Source organism: Scyliorhinus torazame, chromosome 10, assembly GCF_047496885.1.
Source record: "Scyliorhinus torazame isolate Kashiwa2021f chromosome 10, sScyTor2.1, whole genome shotgun sequence".
Taxonomy (NCBI): Eukaryota; Metazoa; Chordata; class Chondrichthyes; order Carcharhiniformes; family Scyliorhinidae; genus Scyliorhinus; species Scyliorhinus torazame.
In genome coordinates, this window is record NC_092716.1 from 203,616,085 (window position 1) to 203,636,344 (window position 20,260).

Here is a 20,260-nt window from a genome sequence, read left to right on the forward strand (position 1 = left end):
AAAGGCGGAGGTACTGTGGAGGAAGGCACAGGGGAGGAGGTATGAATATGGGGAAAAGGCGAGTCGCCTGTTGGCTCATCAATTGCGAAAGAGGGCAGCAGCGAGGGAAATAGGAGGAATTAGAGACGAAAGGGGAGACACGGTGCGAAGGGCAGGAAAGATAAATGAGGTGTTCAAGACCTTCTATGAGGAACTGTATAGGTCTCAACCCCCAGAGGGAGAGGAGGGGATGCGGCAGTTCCTGGACCAATTGAGGTTCCCGAAAGTGGAGGAGCGGGGGGTGGTAGGCCTGGGGGCACCGATTGGGGTGGACGAGGTTATTAAGGGACTGGGAAGCAGGGAAGGCCCCAGGACCAGACGGGTTCCCGGTGGAGTATTACAGAAAATATGTGGACTTGTTGGCCCCATTGATGGTGAGGACGTTCAATGAGGCCAGGAAAGGGGGGACTCTACCCCCGACGATGTCGGAGGCGACGATATCGTTAATTTTGAAGAGGGATAAAGATCCGTTGCAGTGCGGGTCCTATAGACCCATTTCATTGTTGAACGTGGACGCCAAATTGTTGGCAAAGGTACTGGCATCGAGGATAGAGGACTGTGTCCCGGGGGTGGTGCACGAAGACCAGACAGGGTTCGTAAAAGGGAGACAACTGAATGTTAACGTGCGACGACTATTAGGGGTGATAATGATGCCCCCAGTGGAGGGGGAGGCAGAGATAGTGGCGGCAATGGACGCAGAGAAGGCATTTGATAGGGTGGAGTGGGAGTATTTATGGGAAGTGTTAAGGAGGTTTGGGTTTGGGAACGGGTTTATTAGCTGGGTTAGACTTCTTTATGGGGCTCCAACGGCAAGCGTAGTTACAGGTCGACATAGATCGGAGTATTTCCGACTATATAGGGGAACAAGACAGGGATGCCCGCTGTCTCCATTGTTGTTCGCGTTGGCAATTGAACCTCTGGCCATGGCGTTGAGAGACTCCAGGAAATGGAGAGGGGTGATTAGAGGGGGAGAAGAACACCGAGTCTCGTTATATGCGGATGACCTATTGTTATACGTGTCGGACCCAGCGGGGGGAATGATAGAGGTTATGCGAATTTTGAGGGGGTTCGGGGATTTCTCGGGGTATAGGCTAAACATGGGGAAGAGTGAATTATTTGTGATACATCCAGGGGACCAGAGTAGAGAGATAGAAGGCTTGCCTCTAAGGAAAGTGGAAAGAAACTTCCGATACCTGGGGATTCAGATCGCTAGGAGCTGGGGAACCTTACACAGACTTAATCTGACACGGTTGGTAGAACAAATGGAGGAGGACTTCAAGAGGTGGGACATGCAGCCTCTATCGCTGGCGGGCAGGGTGCAAGCAATTAAGATGATGGTCCTCCCGAGGTTCTTATTTGTATTTCAATGTCTCCCTATACTAATCACTAAGACCTTTTTTAATAAAATAGACAGGAGCATCACGAGCTTCGTGTGGGCAGGGAAAGTTCCGAGAGTAAGGAGGGGGTTCCTTCAGCGTAGTAGGGACAGAGGAGGATTGGCACTACCGAACTTGGGCGATTACTATTGGGCCGCCAATGTGGCAATGATACGTAAATGGATGATGGAGGGTGAGGGAGCGGCGTGGGAAAGACTGGAGAGAAAGTCCTGTAAAGGGACGAGTTTAGAGGCGCTGGTGACGGCGCCGCTACCGATCTCACCTAAAAAGTTTACCACGAACCCGGTGGTGGCGGCAACATTGAATATCTGGGGACAGTGGAGGCGACAGAGAGGGGTGCGGGGAGCCCTGGTGGGGTCCCCAATCAGGAACAACCATAGGTTCGCCCCAGGAAGAATGGATGGAGGATTTCAGAGCTGGTTCCAGTTGGGAATTAGGAGGGTGGGAGATTTATTTATAGATGGGACTTTTGCGAGCTTGGGAGCATTGGAGGAAAAGTATAAGTTGCCCCGGGGAAATTTCTTGAGATATATGCAGGTGAGGGCATTTACTAGACAACAGGTGAGGGAATTTCCATTGCTCCCGACACAGGGGATACAGGACAGGGTGCTTTCAGGGGTGTGGGTCGGAGAGGGCAAGGTGTCAGAGATTTACCGAGAGATGAGGGAAGAGGGGGAGGAGTCGGTGGGCGAACTAAAAGGAAAGTGGGAAGAAGAACTAGGGGAGGAGATAGAGGAGGGTATGTGGGCTGATGCCCTAAGCAGGGTAAATTCCTCTTCCTCATGCGCCAGGCTTAGCCTGATTCAATTTAAGGTGCTACATAGAGCACACATAACGGGAGCGAGATTGAGCAGGTTCTTTGGAGTGGAGGACAAATGTGGGAGGTGTGGCGGGAGCCCGGCAAACCACGCACATATGTTTTGGGCATGCCCGGCACTGGAAGGGTATTGGAAGGGAGTGACGGGAGTGATTTCGCGGGTGGTGAGGGCCCGGGTCAAACCAGGCTGGGGGTTAGCTCTATTTGGAGTTGCGGAAGAGTCGGGAGTGCAGGAGGCGAAAGAGGCCGACGTTGTGGCCTTTGCGTCCCTAGTAGCCCGGCGCAGGATCCTACTCATGTGGAAGGAGGCGAAACCCCCCGGACTGGAGGCCTGGGTAAATGATATGGCGGGGTTCATTAAACTGGAGCAGATAAAGTTTGCCCTGAGAGGATCGGCTCAAGGGTTCACCAGGCGGTGGCAGCCATTTCTCGACTACCTAGGGGAACGTTAGAGGGAAGACAGATGACCAGCAGCAGCAACCCAGGGGGAGGGGGGGGGGGGGGAGGGGGGGTTTAGTTTAGGTCAAAGATAAAGGGGTTTTGTTACTTGTGTATTGTTTAAAATTTCTGTATTGTTATTGTTGCGTTTGCTTTGTAAGAGGGGAAAAATTGTTGTTTGGGAAAAAATTTTCAATAAAACATTTATAAAAAAAAAAAAAAAAAAAAAAAACTTGTTTAACATGGATGGGTTATTGTCCAGATGTAGTTGAGAATGAAAAGGTGCTCAATCTGCCAGTGAGAAAAGAAGCTGTGATCAGACGCAACTATGAGTGGCTGCTAACCACCTGCAGCAGGCCGCTAAGTACTCAAGTGAAGGAAGCGTCAGAGAGTGAAGGGCGCATTTTGAGCAGGGAAGTGGAGAAAGATGACAAGGAATCAACGGTAAAAATTCGAAACCCAGAGGAATACAAGGAGATTTTTCAGCCACAAAATGCCATTGCTCAGACTTCACTTCTGAGAACTGATCACTTTCCTGCTTCCCCAGAAGACGATACTATTTTGGTGAAGGAGGTTGAGAAAATGACTGGGAAGCTGACAATTGAGACAAACTGATAATTCAGTTTGTCTGTACTGGATTAGGATATTAAGTAAATTGTCTCACCTCACGGGAAACAATTATATCATCTATGTCATAAATTTCAAAAATTAAATATAGAGATAACAGCTAACTGGAGTAGTGCAGAAACTGGTTACCTGTGGGTAATAATGTTCCTGTCATGGGAAATTAGGACAAGAATTAAAGCTGATCTTTAATAGGGAGCAGAATAATGTGGAATGACCCTCACAATTGCTGTTTCTGAAGCTTCCACTGCGTTCTGTTGAAAAGCAAAAATGAAAGTGTAGATGGAAACATTTTTTTATTTTTATAAATTTAGAATGACCAATTCACCTAACCTGAAAACCTTTGGGTTGTGGGGGTGAAACCCACGCAGACACGGGGAGAATGTGCAAACTGCACAGACAGTGACCTGGGGCCGGGATCGAACCGGGGTCTTCAGCACTGTCAGCAGCAATGCTAATCAGTGCGCCACCGTGTCACCCTGTGTAGATGGAAACATAAATTGACAGATATTGGTGGAGTAGGCAAAACAGACAAAAAGATTTTGTAGAGGGTGCCATCTCCGCTACTCCACTACTGGGCCGATATCTGGGGTTTGAATATCTGTGTGTGTCTCTCTCCAGCTGGCACTGAAACTTCAGAGGCCAGGGGATGTCGCGCTGGGACACTTCCACTGGAGAGAGCACTGATTCAAGCCTGCCGTTTATTCCTAACCGACAGCCTGAGACTTATATCACACAGATCTCCAGACCCCTACCAATACCCAGGTGATTCTCTCTCTTGCCGGTGGTGCAACACTCACCCGGTTCCTACTCCACTAGAGTAGCTTTCCCAAGAGAGAGAATAGGACACTGCTGTTTATTCCCTAACCAGCAGTCTGTCCTGAGTGAATCGCTCAAGATGACCCTCGATTCCTGAACCCGGAATTAAGGTGAGGAGTATTTTAACAATGACTTGGTCAGAGATCGCTGGTGAAGGATTGAAGAATTTAAACGACTCCAATTATCATCAAATCAAGGTTTATTGTAAAACCCAGGTCAAAATCATCAACAGAAGAAACACAATACAATCTTATGCTCTAATATACACTATGTCTATTCAAAAGTAATATAGCGGACACAACGAAAATTCTTATGCTTACACAGGTTTTAGCAATATCACAAGGCACAAAAACAAGTTCCCTTCCCCAAAGCCTCAACCACTATTAAAGTCAAGGGATTTTCGTAAGCTGCTGCGGAGTACTTACGGTCACAGGCTGCAGAGGTCAAGTCAGGGGTGCAGAGGTCGAGCCACGAACGAAGAGACCCCCAATCGAAAACACAGCCCCTTTTATATTGTTTTACCTGGCTTTGTCCTGTGGTCGGCCAGCCCCTTTTGCATTGAAAAAGGTAAGGTTTAAAGTTCCCGCTGGTCCTGCCCCCTTTGAGCCGGTCAGACCTGTCGAGATGGGAGTACCTCCCCTAGGTCCGCCTCCAGTCTGTTTTTTTGAGATAACGAGGTTGAGCTCCCTTGAAGATTTTCAAAGACTTCCATCTGCTCCGGAGATGCTGCTATGTTGATGGGGTGTTGATTGGATTCTGCTCTGGTGGAGGCCAGGTCATTTACATTTGCATGGGGCTATGACCATCCCATTGTCCTGCTTGCATGCAAGCCTCATGTGTATTCCCGTGCCCCTTTGTCTGTGTCTTGATGTTATCTTGTTGTCTGGCTCCTTCTTCCTTGTAGCTCCTAGGGGGGGTGTTTGTGAATATTCTCTCTCTATGTCCCTACTCAGCTCAGCGGGCCAAGCCTGCTGGGAAAACTGGTTCTGTTCCCTTGGCTGGAAAGTCAGTTTACAGTCTCTGAGTTTCTCCAAAAGGGCCGAATTGCCCGAAAACCTTACAGATGCCCCTTCGATACGTCCCTACATGCTTGGACCGTATCGACACAGGTGAAGGGCAATTATTTCCTTTTGTGTGGACCGTAGTCCCCCCCTCAACAACATGCGAAACTACAAGTCCCAAGACAGTTCCCTTAATCTAGGCTACCCCTGATTTCAATAAAAGGGAAAGACAAGACCATACTTAATTCAAGCAGACAGTAACATATACACATTTCACCGGAACCCCAAACGTAAGGGTCCCTGTACATATATCACACTCAAGTACACATTTCACCGGAACCCCAAACGTAAGGGTCCCTGTACATATATCACAGTCAAGTAACTGGGACCTGCGAATCCATACAACTATTTACAATTGCATCTGTTTTATTTCACCAAGGATCCTCCTTTCTTGGCTGCACTTCGCTTCTTCCCGTTGAGGGCTCTTCATTTACTCTCCATCGTCGATACCTGCAGCTGAGAGGTTTAGTCCAACTGAGGCGACAGCACAATGTACCCCCTGTACAACATTTCCTTTGTGGGGCAAACACTAAACCATTCTCAGGCCCCCCCCTGGTGGTGATCGGACAGTTGTGAGGGTCGATCGGTTGGGCTGTGGGCAGGGGTCGCTTTACCTGAACCAGCAGTTCGGTAGCTTCTACAGTCATCCCTTCCCTGGGCGTTACACATCCCTCCCCACTGCGGTCAATTTATCCCGTTCCCTGGGTTCTGCCACCACCTTACAAAAGTGATTAATGCCCCTTGTGGACATGCCTTGGTAGATCCCCATGAACACAAATAAATGCCCTGGTCAGAAGCCCACCCCTTATCCCCGCAAACGGTGATCCTACCCGGTGACCCCGTGATGGTCCGGTAGGTGTTGTCCAGTCCGTTCCCAGTCCGAGGACCGATCCCTCATGTCCAGCCTCAGCTTCCTGGGCCACCACCGTCTCCCCAAAGGAAGGTCCCCCTCACAGGTTGAACACACCCGCCTGCCCTCAGTCACCCTAACCCGGTCAGTCGAAGGACTCTTCTGTCTCGCCTCTGCGGAGTTCTCCCGGTCCCACCATCGCCGAGATCAGCAAACTCCACATCGTCGGGTGCCCCATCTGTAAAAACAAAACACATTCTTGCCTCTACAGCCCTACCTACCTTGAAGTGCATGGGTGCTATCCGGTGGCGGCAGCAGCTCCTGCTTTGAAGTTGCCGCAGCCTGTCTGGGGTTCTGTGTTTACAGCCCGGCTCCCCAGGGTCCTAGTGCCTGCCGCGATCCGGTGGCAGCAGCAGCTCCTGCTTTGAAGTTGCCGCAGCCTGTCTGGGGTTCTGTGTTTTACAGCCCGGCTGCACCAGGGTCCTAGTGCCTGGTGCTTCGTCATTTTACCCTTGCACCAGGCGCTTCTGTGTTCCCACGATCCTAAATACTTCACACACAACTACACACTAATTAGAACTAACAGGGGGGGGAATGCTATATACAATGCCACCCGTCTCCGGGTGGCCAAATTAAAACTGTGCCCCGCTAAACTGGGGCAGTTCACCTGTTTGGTCCAACGGCTCGGGCCAGACCGTCCCCTCCCGGGGGTTCGGGCTGCCCCTTGCCTCTCCTTTCCCAACAGGGTTCGGTGATCCCTCATCGCTCCCTTCCCCTCTGGCCCCCTTACTGCGGGACCGGGTGACAGGGAGGTGTGATGGGGACCATCTTACCGGGGGCTTGGAGACCCGATTGCTCCTTCGTCCCCTGACTGGTTCCCAAACCCAAGGTGATACCTCCACTTCCTCCGCCTCCTTGGCCTCTATACTAAGGCAGGCTACCTGACCCACAGGGAAGGGCTTGGGGATTGTTACTGTCCCTGGGCTGGGTGCTTGCAGCACTGTCGGTTTCTTTGGGACTGCCCCTTCGGGACAGCACCTTGTCACCGGTTGTGTGACCGTGGAGTCAGGGACCTCCCCCACCGTCGTTAATTCTACGGGGGGTTTCTCCACTACCACCCCCAGTCTTCCCCCCACCTTGCTCTTTCTTGTCCTTATGGGGTGGAACAATTTAAATTGGCTGATGTGGCGTTCGCATGGGTCCCACCTTAAGGGATTTAAACTGCAAATAGCCCCTGAGGCAGCCTCCAGAATGGGACCCTGCACCTGGACCGGACCAGGGTCTGGGGCTAGAACTACCCCTGCACTCCCTTTTTCCTGAGGCTGCTCCCTGGGTAGTCATACGGGTTCTTGTGGTGTGGGTGCGGGCAGGCCCTGGCCCGTTGCCATTGCCACCTGTCCTGAGCCTTGCAAAAGGGCTAAAATTTTACTTATTTCGATGGTTCCCGGGGCAGCTGCTCCTACCGCCGGGGTCTGACTCTCTACTGCGGGAGCCCTCTCCTGCTTGCTAGGGTTTCTACATTCCCTCTTGAAATGCCCGGCCTTCCCACACCCGTAGCATACCGGTTTCTCGTTGGAGGTCCGGGTGCCCACATGCTTCCACTCTCTCTTAGGGGCTGCTGGCGCGATTTCATGCACCCTACCCTTAAGGGGCTTGTCCTCACCCCTCTCCCCATTACGATATGCGAGGGTAAGTTTCCTAAGGACCTCTGCCTCATTAAGGTCCGGACTCTGCGGGTCGAACCAGTGTTCGGCCTTTGCCCTAACGTGAGGGAGACAGTTAGCTACGAGGGTCTTCAGCCAGTGGGCTGTTCTCTCATCTAAATTCTGCCTATCTGCGGGAGCCCCACACGCCTCCACATAGACAGTCCACAGTCTGTCTGCGAACATGGTGGGAGATTCCCCTGGTTGCTGCTTGGTTTCCCCCACCCTCATGAAAGGGCTCCCCAGATTCAAGCCCATTGCCTCCAGAACAGCAGTCTGTGCTGCCGCCCAGGTGTCAGGTCTTCCCCCATTCCCAGAGGTCACTGTCCTGCATAGCTGGGCATCTAGGGTTATCAGGAGCATCTTTATTTGCTCCCCTTCGTCGCAGTCATTGATGTTGGCTGCCTGTTCCACCTCCATAAAATGCAGCGACGGATCCCCCTTTAGAGTTAGTCTGGGAACGTGGGCCACCATCCCCCTGAGCGCGGATGCCCCATGAGGAACGATAATGTCGCCCTCAACCGGTCCCCTATTTGCCATCCCCGCCGGGGGACCATACCTCCTTTGCCTGACAGGGCACATCTGCCCCACCTGGGGTTCCTGCTCCTCCTCCCCACTGTCCAGCTCTCCTGCCTCGTTGGGTAGCCCCCCTGTCCCCGGGCTAACTACCCATATAGGAGACGCCGCTATCTGGGGATACACCACTGACCCCCCTTGGACCTGCCCCTGACCGGGCGGTCCAAACCCTACCTGCTGGCCCGGCCCCATCACCGGCATCCCAGGCAGCGGTCTGTCCCCATCCCATGGGGACCCACATACGAAACCAGGCGGACACGCCGCCAGCTGGGGGTACCCTGCCGACCCCCCTTGGACTTGCCCCTGAACGTGCAGTCCGATCCCCCCCTGCCGGCCCGGACACAATCCCGGTGCCTCAGGAGGCGGTCTATTCCCCTTGGCCTTTGGGGAATCATCCGCTGCGAGGAGCACCTTGCCCCTAGGGAACCCCCCTGGACCTACCAGGTGTATCTGTCCCCTGAACCTGGACAAGGCCTCCTCCAACTCCGTTATTCGTGCCTGGCACGGCCCATGGGCACAGTCCCCTACTTCCTCGCGAGCCACTCGGTATGCTGCCTGGATGTCCCGGGACTTCCCCTCCAGCTTCCTACACTGCTCTGTACTCCGAGCATAGAGTCCCTGGAGCCTCCGTTCCTTTTCTTTACCCTCCACTATCTGGCAGTGGAGATAGTCCTTCTCACATCTGTTAGACTCGCTTTCCTGTTTCATTTCTGCCACTTCCCCCCGCAGTCGTTCCGCTGCGCTAGCCTCCTGCTCTAACTCTTCGATCCTTTGCTCTGCGTTGACCACCTGCTGAGACAGGCAAACCAGCCAAACTGCCTTCTCTAAGTGCCTTTTGTGCGCCTTGCTTTCTGTCCATGCAGCCGCTGCCATTACCGGTTGCTCCGCATTGATTAATTCTGAAACCCAAGGTTTGGTGAGGTTGACCTTTTGCCACAAATACGAGGATATTCTCTCCTCCATTTTGCTTCGTTCCCTCACCCCCTCTGCCAAGTCACATACTCCAAACCACCGGGCTCCTGCCCCGGTCGCCATTGTAGAGGGTGCCATCTCCGCTACTCCACTACTGGGCCGATATCTGGGGTTTGAATATCTGTGTGTGTGTCTCTCTCCAGCTGGCACTGAAACTTCAGAGGCCAGGGGATGTCGCGCTGGGACACTTCCACTGGAGAGAGCACTGATTCAAGCCTGCCGTTTATTCCTAACCGACAGCCTGAGACTTATATCACACAGATCTCCAGACCCCTACCAATACCCAGGTGATTCTCTCTCTTGCCGGTGGTGCAACACTCACCCGGTTCCTACTCCACTAGAGTAGCTTTCCCAAGAGAGAGAATAGGACACTGCTGTTTATTCCCTAACCAGCAGTCTGTCCTGAGTGAATCGCTCAAGATGACCCTCGATTCCTGAACCCGGAATTAAGGTGAGGAGTATTTTAACAATGACTTGGTCAGAGATCGCTGGTGAAGGATTGAAGAATTTAAACGACTCCAATTATCATCAAATCAAGGTTTATTGTAAAACCCAGGTCAAAATCATCAACAGAAGAAACACAATACAATCTTATGCTCTAATATACACTATGTCTATTCAAAAGTAATATAGCGGACACAACGAAAATTCTTATGCTTACACAGGTTTTAGCAATATCACAAGGCACAAAAACAAGTTCCCTTCCCCAAAGCCTCAACCACTATTAAAGTCAAGGGATTTTCGTAAGCTGCTGCGGAGTACTTACGGTCACAGGCTGCAGAGGTCAAGTCAGGGGTGCAGAGGTCGAGCCACGAACGAAGAGACCCCCAATCGAAAACACAGCCCCTTTTATATTGTTTTACCTGGCTTTGTCCTGTGGTCGGCCAGCCCCTTTTGCATTGAAAAAGGTAAGGTTTAAAGTTCCCGCTGGTCCTGCCCCCTTTGAGCCGGTCAGACCTGTCGAGATGGGAGTACCTCCCCTAGGTCCGCCTCCAGTCTGTTTTTTTGAGATAACGAGGTTGAGCTCCCTTGAAGATTTTCAAAGACTTCCATCTGCTCCGGAGATGCTGCTATGTTGATGGGGTGTTGATTGGATTCTGCTCTGGTGGAGGCCAGGTCATTTACATTTGCATGGGGCTATGACCATCCCATTGTCCTGCTTGCATGCAAGCCTCCTGTGTATTCCCGTGCCCCTTTGTCTGTGTCTTGATGTTATCTTGTTGTCTGGCTCCTTCTTCCTTGTAGCTCCTAGGGGGGGTGTTTGTGAATATTCTCTCTCTATGTCCCTACTCAGCTCAGCGGGCCAAGCCTGCTGGGAAAACTGGTTCTGTTCCCTTGGCTGGAAAGTCAGTTTACAGTCTCTGAGTTTCTCCAAAAGGGCCGAATTGCCCGAAAACCTTACAATTTCCATGCATGTAAATACAATGTCACTCACTGTGGATCTAAAACAAAATAGAACGGGGCTTAAAAAAAGGAACTGGGTACTTACTAATGGTGAAAAACTAGAAATAGTGACTATCCAAAGATACTTCATAGAATCCTAGAATTTACAGTGCAGATCGAGCCCATCGAGTCTGCACCGGCCCTTGGAAAGATCACCCTCCTTAAGACCACACCTTCACTCTACCCCTGTAACCCAGCAACCCGACCTACCCTTTTGGACACTAACGGGTAATTTAGCATGGCCAATCCATCTAACCTGGACATCTTTGGACTGGGAGCAAACCGGAGCACCCAGAGGAAACCCATGCAGATACTGGGAGAAAGTACAAACTCCACACAGTCATCCGAGACCGGAATCCAACCCGGGTCCCTGGAACTGTGAGGCAGCAGTGCTAACCACTAAGCCAGTCCACTTGGAGTTTTGTGTACAAAGATAATTAAATTGTTATGAACAGGTACAGCAAATAATAAGAAGGCGGATGAGAGCTGGCCTTTATATCCAGCAGGCTAGGATACAATGGGGTAGGAGGGGCTAGGGATACAAGGCCCTGATTAGGCCATGCCGAGAGTACTGGGACTTCTGGGAACCACACCTGAGGAAGGATATATTGGCTTTGGAGGGAGTGACGTGTACGTTTGCAGTCCTGGCATCATTCTAGTAAGGGTTGAGTTAAGTTGAGAGATTACCCAAACTTGAATTTTATACAGTTAAGTGGTGATTTTCAAACTATTAAGAGGAATAGAGAGGAGTTATTTCAGCTGATTGGAGAGTCTGGAGCATAGTCTAAAACAGCAGTGGCAGTGAGTGTTTGCGTGGATGAGACTGTGTGCCTTGCTCCCAGTCTCAGCTTTCTGACTTACTCACCACCCCATACCAATACATGCGCATGTACCCACTTAGTGCATGAGCATCCTATGATTGAGTGAGCCGGACACACACACACACTGACTCTCTCACCTGGTCATTTTTACCAATAGTTCTTTTTAACTTTTTGAATAAATGTTCTGATATTGCTTTTCATTTGCTCACAAAATATTTTCTTTCTTTATATCTCCACTTTTTCTTTTAGTAAGAAGACTTACAACACCAGGTTAAAGTCCAACAGGTTTGTTTCAAATCACTAACTTTCAGAGCACTGCTCCTTCCTCAGGTGAAAGAGCAGTGCTCCGAAAGCTAGTGACTTGAAACAAACCTGTTGGACTTTAACCTGGTGTTGTAAGACTTATTACTGTGCTTACCCCAGTCAAACGCCGGCATCTCCACATCATGGCTTTTTCTTTTAGACGGCACTTTAAAAATAATTCCAATTAAGGGGATATTTTAGTGTGGCTAATCCACCTACCCTGCACATCTTTGGATTGTGGGGGTGATATATTTCCACTTTTGATATTCAGTTTATTGTGTCAAATGCTATCTTTTTTTACCCTCACTTCCACCCTATACCCATAACCCAATAACCCCTCCAAACCTTCTTTGGACACCAAGGGCAATGTATCATGGCCAATCCACCCAACCTGCACGTCCTCGTTCTGTGGGAGGAAACTGGAGCACCCAGAGGAAACCCACGGGGAGAACGTGAAGACTCCGCACAGACAGTGACCCAGCGGGGAATCGAACCTGGGACTCTGGCCCTGTGAAGCCACAGTGCTAGCCACGTGTGCTACCAAATGCTATCTTGCCCAAATTTTCCCATTGGCCCCTTGAGTGAGAAAAATATCCAAATATATCCCGAAGAGCAAAAAGGTTGGACAAGCTTGATCTAAAATTGGGACCAAATCTTTCTTAAGTAAAATTAGGAAACAGTTCTACACAAAAAGGGTATTAGAAATGTGGAATGATCTTCCACTAATGGTAAGTGATGCTAGATCAATTATTAATTTTAAATTGGATGATATATTTTTGAGAACAAAGGTATTAAAGGAAATGGGGCAAAGGAGGGTATATGGAGTTAGATTGAAATCAACTAGATTTTATTTTATTGGGGGACAGACTTGAGGCTAAATGGCCTACTGTTCCTTTTTGTACTTATTTAGTTGAGGGTGTTTCAGTTTGGGTTCTAAATAATAATCATCTTTATTAGTGTCACAAGTAGGCTTACATTAGCACTGCAATGAAGCTACTGTGAAAATCCTCTAGTCGCCACACTCCGGCGCCTGTTCGGGTACACAGAGGGAGAATTCAGAATGTCCAAATTACCTAACGGCATGTCTTTCGGGACTTGTGGGAGGAAACCGGAGCACCCGGAGGAAACCCAGACAGACACTGGGAGACTACAGAATCCACAGAGACAGTGACCCAAACTGGGAATCATACCAGGATCCCTGGTGCTGTGAAGCAACAGTGCTAACTACTATGCTGGTTCTTGAATGGAAAGGATTACATCTGCCAGACCCCAATATTTTGAATCCGACAGCAACTTGCATTTTTATTGTGTAAGTAATGTAAAATGTCACAGGGCTTTCACAGGAGTGTTATCATAAAACATATGATTCTGAGCCATAGGTGATATTAGGATAGAACCAAACGTTTTACCAAATAAGAGTGTTTTAAAGGAGGAGAGCAATGCAGAGCTTCTGGGTGAGGCAATTCCTGAAATTGGTACCTAGACAGCTGAAAGCACTGCTGCCAATGGTGGAGCAGTGAAAATCCAGAAGAAGCCAAATAGGAGTACAGAGATCTCCGAGGGGTATTGGACTGGAAGAAGTTACAAAGTTGGGAGAGGTGACTCTGTGAAGCAATTCAAAAATAAGGATGAGGATTTTAAAAATAGATTGGCTCCCAGTCTGGCAGCACATGCAGGACAGTGAACTCAGCCTAATCCAGTGTAAGATGTTACAGTATATTTACCTTTATAATCCTATAGTTGTAGCCATGTAATACAAACATATATAAAACTAATATGCTTCACGCAGTTAGATTTCAGCTGTTTTACATGCCCCAGCCACTGGTTTTTGAGGTTGGTCATGATCTCTACAGAAGTGATTAACATGACAAATAAATGGGCAGCATTGTGGCGCAGTGGTTAGCACTGCTGCCTCACAGCGTCGAGGTCCCAGGTTTGATTCTGGGTCACTGCCCGTGTGGAGTTTGCACATTTTGTGTGGGTTTCGCCCCCACAACCCAAAAGATGTGCAGGGTAGGTGGATTGGCCACGCTAAATTTCCCCTTAATTGGGGAAAAATTGAATTGGGTACTCTAAATTAATTTTTAAAAACATGACAAATAGAACAAAGATTCCCACGAGATTAACAAAGGAGAATTGCCTTTAAATTTGTTGTTTTTAAAGATTATCGTAGAATTGCAATATATCTTGCCACTGTCAGGTCCTGTTTTAATTTGGGGGCCTCACTGAGAGAAGCTGTTGTGCTTGGTCATGTGATGTGGTTGAAATAACAAGATCAGTGAACTGATTCCTCTGAGCACTTCCTGTGCAGGTGTTGAGTTCAACGTTTAATCACACCCTGGTTTTGATTCTTTTGTTTAATTGTGTTGTTACGGTTTTGGATGAAAAACTTAAACATCTGTACAATTAGCAGACACATGATCTTCTCCAGTGCATCAATACCTTTTCGAAGCCTGCGCCTCCAAATCCAGTTTAACCTAATGCCGCAGGTATATCTCCATTTACTATTAGTACCGAGCATGTACCTTCTGTGTCTCCACCATAACATCAAACCGCTCTGTAGAAATTCAAGCAATGTAATTACAATTGGACAATTATTTGACTGAAATTGCTACAAAAATTGTTGGCACTGCAGTTATTCAGTCCTATTGTTACTGGAAGCTTGAAGAATGGGAGCCAGTACAGACAAAACACTTAACTCATATTCTGAGGTGAATACAAGAGTTGACCACTTATGAGTACTTTGTTTGTCTCATCAGCATAGAGAATTTCCACATGTACCTTGAAGACATCATACGACATCGATGGGAACTTGAAGAGGGGAAGGAAAACCCACTGCAGGGAATACACTTTAGGGCTCTTTCTTCCCGAGTAATTGTAGAAATTTTGCACAAACTCTGTGATTACCGCCTGGATGCTACAGATGTATTTGACCTTCTAAAGGTGAGGAATTTTTAGTTTCTGTTGATTTACTTTTAATCTCCGTGCATACATTGTGGTACAAACATTGTAACTATGTAGTGTTGCATTTTAATTAAAATATTGGCATTATATACAAATGTAAGTTTTCGTGTGCTGCCATATAGGATCCCAAGAGTGCATTTGCACTACAAATTCACTGTTTGTGCAATGCAGTTTTTGCTAGTTGCTAATCTTGGGCAAATTTGAATTTCTGTCCAGGCCAATTCTAAAATGAGGTAAGACAATGTCCCATGAAATCTTGTACTTTGCTGTATTATTTAATCATAATAGCTCTAGATTTAGTCTGCATTCACTACAATTTCCTTACGTTGAAGTTATACTTGCAGACTTTTATTTTTAATACTCTGCTCTTAATATAAAAGCATGAGAAAAGTCTATATCCCGCTGAGGTTTGTTACTATTCTGTATATTTTAACATTTGAGTTTCATGTAATCTGCAAACTTTGAAATTATATCCTGTATGCCAAAGTCAAGGTTATTAATATATATCAAAAGAGGGCAGTAGCCCCAATGCCATCTCTTTGTGAACACAACTATATACTTCCATCCAGATTGAAAAACAACTATTCACTACTGTTTTCTATTGCTTCGTCAATTTGTATGCATGTAGCCACTTTCTCTAATCCCCGGACTTTAAATTTGCTTACAAACCTATTCATATCTTTTCAAACTCCATAGACACATTTGTGCTGACTTTCATTCATTAGTCTATACGTTTCCAAATGCTGTTAATTTTACTTTGGATTATTGTCTTAAAAGTTTCCCCACCAATGACATAACTGACTGACCTGTAGTTACTAGGTTTATCAAAATATTTTTTTTAAATGGGGTGTAACATGTGCAATTCTCCCATCTCCTCGCGCCACTCATATTATTTGTGATCATTCTGTTCTTCCCACACCCATTCCACTGTGTGCGTATGGCCTTTTGGAAATGTGGTAACCAGAACTGCAGACATGTTCCCAAGTGATGTCTGATTAGTGAACCAGAAAGTTTCAGTAGAACCTAGAAAGCACTGCTGTGGCTGTGTGAATCAACATTCTATTTGTTTTTACTTCTCCATAATGTCTTGACATCAAAAGTAATTAGATTTTTTGTGCTCCATTGTCCCTATCAAAGTCTCACTTAGTACAATTCCTTTTATTGTTTTCCCCTTCATTTTTCAATGTGCAGCATTTTGCATTTGTCTGTGTATAGATAGTACAATGGACACTAAATCCCTACCATTATTCAGTTCAAATTATTGAAGATGTCTGTTAAGCAAAGATATTTGCAACATGGTATTGCTTTTTTAAATGTATACACTTTGAAAATTATGTTTTGCTTACAGAGCACAGCGAGAATCTTGGACCATGTCCTGTGTTTAAAATCTAAATACCATTAAAATTGATTAAGAACTGGGTCACTGCCCGTGTGGAGTTTGCACATTCTCCCCATGTCTGCGTGGGTTTCACCCACACAACACAAAGATGTGCAGGTTAGGTGGATTGGCCACGTTAAGTTACCCCTCAATTGGGGAAAAAAAAATGATAATTGGGTACTCTTTTAAAAAAAAAAAAAAATTGTTTTAAATTATTTTTTTTTAAAAATTGATTAGGAAATGTTAAGCCAGTTAGCTACTGTTTTAAGAGAACCTTTGCAGGCATTTTTTTTTAATAAAATATTTTATTGAAAATTTTTGGTCAACCAACACAGTACATTGTGCATCCTTTACACAATATTATAACAACACAAATAACAATGACCTATTTTATAAACAGAAAATGAATAAATAATAAATAACAAAAATGTAAACTAACCCTAATTGGCAACTGCCTTATCACAAGCAACACTCTCCAAAAATATAATTTAACAGTCCAATATATAATTATCTGTAGCAACGACCTATACATATTATACAGTATATATTAACAACCCTGAGAGTCCTTCTGGGTCCTTCTGGTTCCTCCCCCCCCCCCCCCCCCCCCCCCCCCCGCACACATCCTGGGCTGCTGCTGCTGCCTTCTTTTTTCCATTCCATCTATCTTTCTGCGAGGTATTCGACGAACGGTTGCCACCGCCTGGTGAACCCTTGAGCCGACCCCCTTAGAACGAACTGAATCCGCTCTAACTTTATAAACCCTGCCATGTCATTTATCCAGGTCTCCACCCCCGGGGGCTTGGCTTCTTTCCACATTAGCAATATCCTGCGCCGGGCTACTAGGGACGCAAAGGCCAAAACATCGGCCTCTCTCGCCTCCTGCACTCCCGGCTCTTGTGCAACCCCAAATATAGCCAACCCCCAGCTTGGTTCGACCCGGACCCCCACTACTTTTGAAAGCACCTTTGTCACCCCCATCCAAAACCCCTGTAGTGCCGGGCATGACCTAAACATATGGGTATGATTCGCTGGGCTTCTCGAGCACCTCGCACACCTATCCTCCACCCCAAAAAATTTACTGAGCAGTGCTCCAGTCATATGCGCCCTGTGTAATACCTTAAACTGAATCAGGCTTAGCCTGGCAAACGAGGACGACGAGTTTACCCTGCTTAGGGCATCTGCCCACAGCCCCTCCTCGATCTCCTCCCCCAGCTCTTCTTCCCATTTCCCTTTTAGTTCATCTACCATAGTCTCCCCTTCGTCCCTCATTTCCCTATATATATCTGATACCTTACCATCCCCCACCCATGTCTTTGAGATCACTCTGTCCTGCACCTCTTGTGTCAGGAGCTGCGGGAATTCCCTCACCTGTTGCCTCGCAAAAGCCCTCAGTTGCATATACCTGAATGCATTCCCTTGGGGCAACCCATATTTCTCGGTCAGCGCTCCCAGACATGCGAACTTCCCATCCACAAACAGATCTTTCAGTTGCGTTATTCCTGCTCTTTGCCACATTCCATATCCCCCATCCATTCCCCCCGGGGCAAACCTATGGTTGTTTCTTATCGGGGACCCCCCCCCAAGGCTCCAGTCTTTCCCCTATGCCGTCTCCACTGTCCCTAAATCTTCAGTGTAGCCACCACCACCGGGCTTGTGGTGTAGCTCCTCGGTGAGAACGGCAATGGGGCTGTCACCATAGCCTGTAGGCTAGTCCCCCTACAGGACGCCCTCTCAAATCTCTTCCACGCCGCTCCCTCCTCCTCTCCCATCCACTTACTCACCATTGAAATATTAGCGGCCCAATAATACTCACTTAGGCTCGGTAGTGCCAGCCCCCCCCTATCCCTGCTACGCTGTAAGAATCCCTTCCTCACTCTCGGGGTCTTCCCGGCCCACACAAAACCCATGATGCTCTTTTCAATCCTTTTTAAAAAAGCCTTCGTGATCACCACCGGGAGGCACTGAAACACAAAGAGGAATCTCGGGAGGACCACCATCTTAACCGCCTGCACCCTCCCTGCCAGTGACAGGGATACCATATCCCATCTCTTGAAATCCTCCTCCATTTGTTCCACCAACCGCGTTAAATTTAACCTATGCAATGTGCCCCAATTCTTGGCTATCTGGATCCCCAGGTAACGAAAGTCCCTTGTTACCTTCCTCAACGGTAGGTCCTCTATTTCTTTACTCTGCTCCCCTGGATGCACCACAAACAACTCACTTTTCCCCATGTTCAATTTATACCCTGAAAAATCCCCAAACTCCCCAAGTATCCGCATTATTTCTGGCATCCCCTCCGCCGGGTCTGCCACATATAGTAACAAATCGTCCGCATACAAAGATACCCGGTGTTCTTCTCCTCCTCTAAGTACTCCCCTCCACTTCTTGGAACCCCTCAACGCTATCGCCAGGGGCTCAATCGCCAGTGCAAACAATAATGGGGACAGAGGGCATCCCTGCCTTGTCCCTCTATGGAGCCGAAAATATGCAGATCCCCGCCCATTCGTGACCACGCTCTCCATCGGGGCCCTATACAACAGCTGCACCCATCTAACATACCCCTCTCCAAAACCAAATCTCCTCAACACCTCCCACAAATAATCCCACTCCACTCTATCAAATGCTTTCTCGGCATCCATCGCCACTACTATCTCCGTTTCCCCCTCTGGTGGGGGCATCATCATTACCCCTAACAGCCTCCGTATATTCGTGTTCAGCTGTCTCCCCTTCACAAACCCAGTTTGGTCCTCGTGGACCACCCCCGGGACACATTCCTCTATTCTCATTGCCATTACCTTGGCCAGGATCTTGGCATCGACATTTAGGAGGGAAATAGGTCTATAGGACCCGCATTGTAGCGGGTCCTTTTCCTTCTTTAAGAGAAGCGATATCGTTGCTTCAGACATAGTCGGGGGCAGTTGTCCCCTTTCCTTTGCCTCATTAAAGGTCCTCGTCAATACCGTGGCGAGCAAGTCCACATATTTTCTATAGAATTCGACTGGGAATCCATCCTGTCCCGGGGCCTTTCCCGCCTGCATGCTCCTAATTCCTTTCACCACTTCTTCTACCTCGATCTGTGCTCCCAGTCCCACCCTTTCCTGCTCTTCCACCTTGGGAAATTCCAGCCGATCCAAGAAGCCCATCATTCTCTCCCTCCCATCCGGGGGTTGAGCTTCATATAATTTTTTATAAAATGTCTTGAACACTCCATTCACTCTCTCCGCTCCCCGCTCCATCTCTCCTTCCTCATCCCTCACTCCCCCTATTTCCCTCGCTGCTCCCCTTTTCCTCAATTGGTGTGCCAGCAACCTGCTTGCCTTCTCCCCATATTCATACTGTACACCCTGTGCCTTCCTCCATTGTGCCTCTGCAGTGCCCGTAGTCAGCAAGTCAAATTCTACATGTAGCCTTTGCCTTTCCCTGTACAGTCCCTCCTCCGGTGCCTCCGCATATTGCCTGTCCACCCTCAGAAGTTCTTGCAGCAACCGCTCCCGTTCCTTACTCTCCTGCTTCCCTTTATGTGCCCTTATTGATAACAGCTCCCCTCTAACCACCGCCTTCAGCGCCTCCCAGACCACTCCCACCTGGACCTCCCCATTATCATTGAGTTCCAAGTACTTTTCAATGCACCCCCTCACCCTTAGACACACCCCCTCATCTGCCATTAGTCCCATGTCCATTCTCCAGGGTGGGCGCCCTCCTGTTTCCTCCCCTATCTCCAAGTCTACCCAGTGTGGAGCGTGATCCGAAATGGCTATAGCCGTATACTCCGTTCCCCTCACCTTCGGGATCAACGCCCTTCCCAGCACAAAAAAGTCTATTCGCGAGTAGACTTTATGGACATAGGAGAAAAACGAGAACTCCTTACTCCTAGGTCTGCTAAATCTCCATGGGTCTACACCTCCCATCTGCTCCATAAAATCTTTAAGTACCTTGGCTGCTGCCGGCCTCCTTCCAGTCCTGGACTTCGACCTATCCAGCCCTGGTTCCAACACCGTATTAAAATCTCCCCCCATTATCAGCTTTCCCATCTCTAGGTCCGGAATGCGTCCTAG

General features: G+C 48.3%; 1 protein-coding gene across 3 annotated transcripts in view; it reads left to right on the plus strand.

The window, feature by feature from the left end:
* The window catches only part of LOC140384513 (uncharacterized), a 170,219-nt gene that overhangs the window by 66,458 nt on the left and 83,501 nt on the right, over nucleotides 1-20,260 (plus strand). For all 3 annotated transcript variants that reach the window (XM_072466270.1, XM_072466271.1, XM_072466272.1), the window contains exon 3: nucleotides 14,623-14,806. In XM_072466270.1, the coding sequence (XP_072322371.1) occupies nucleotides 14,623-14,806 (184 nt within the window). The remainder of the gene's footprint in view (nucleotides 1-14,622; nucleotides 14,807-20,260) is intronic.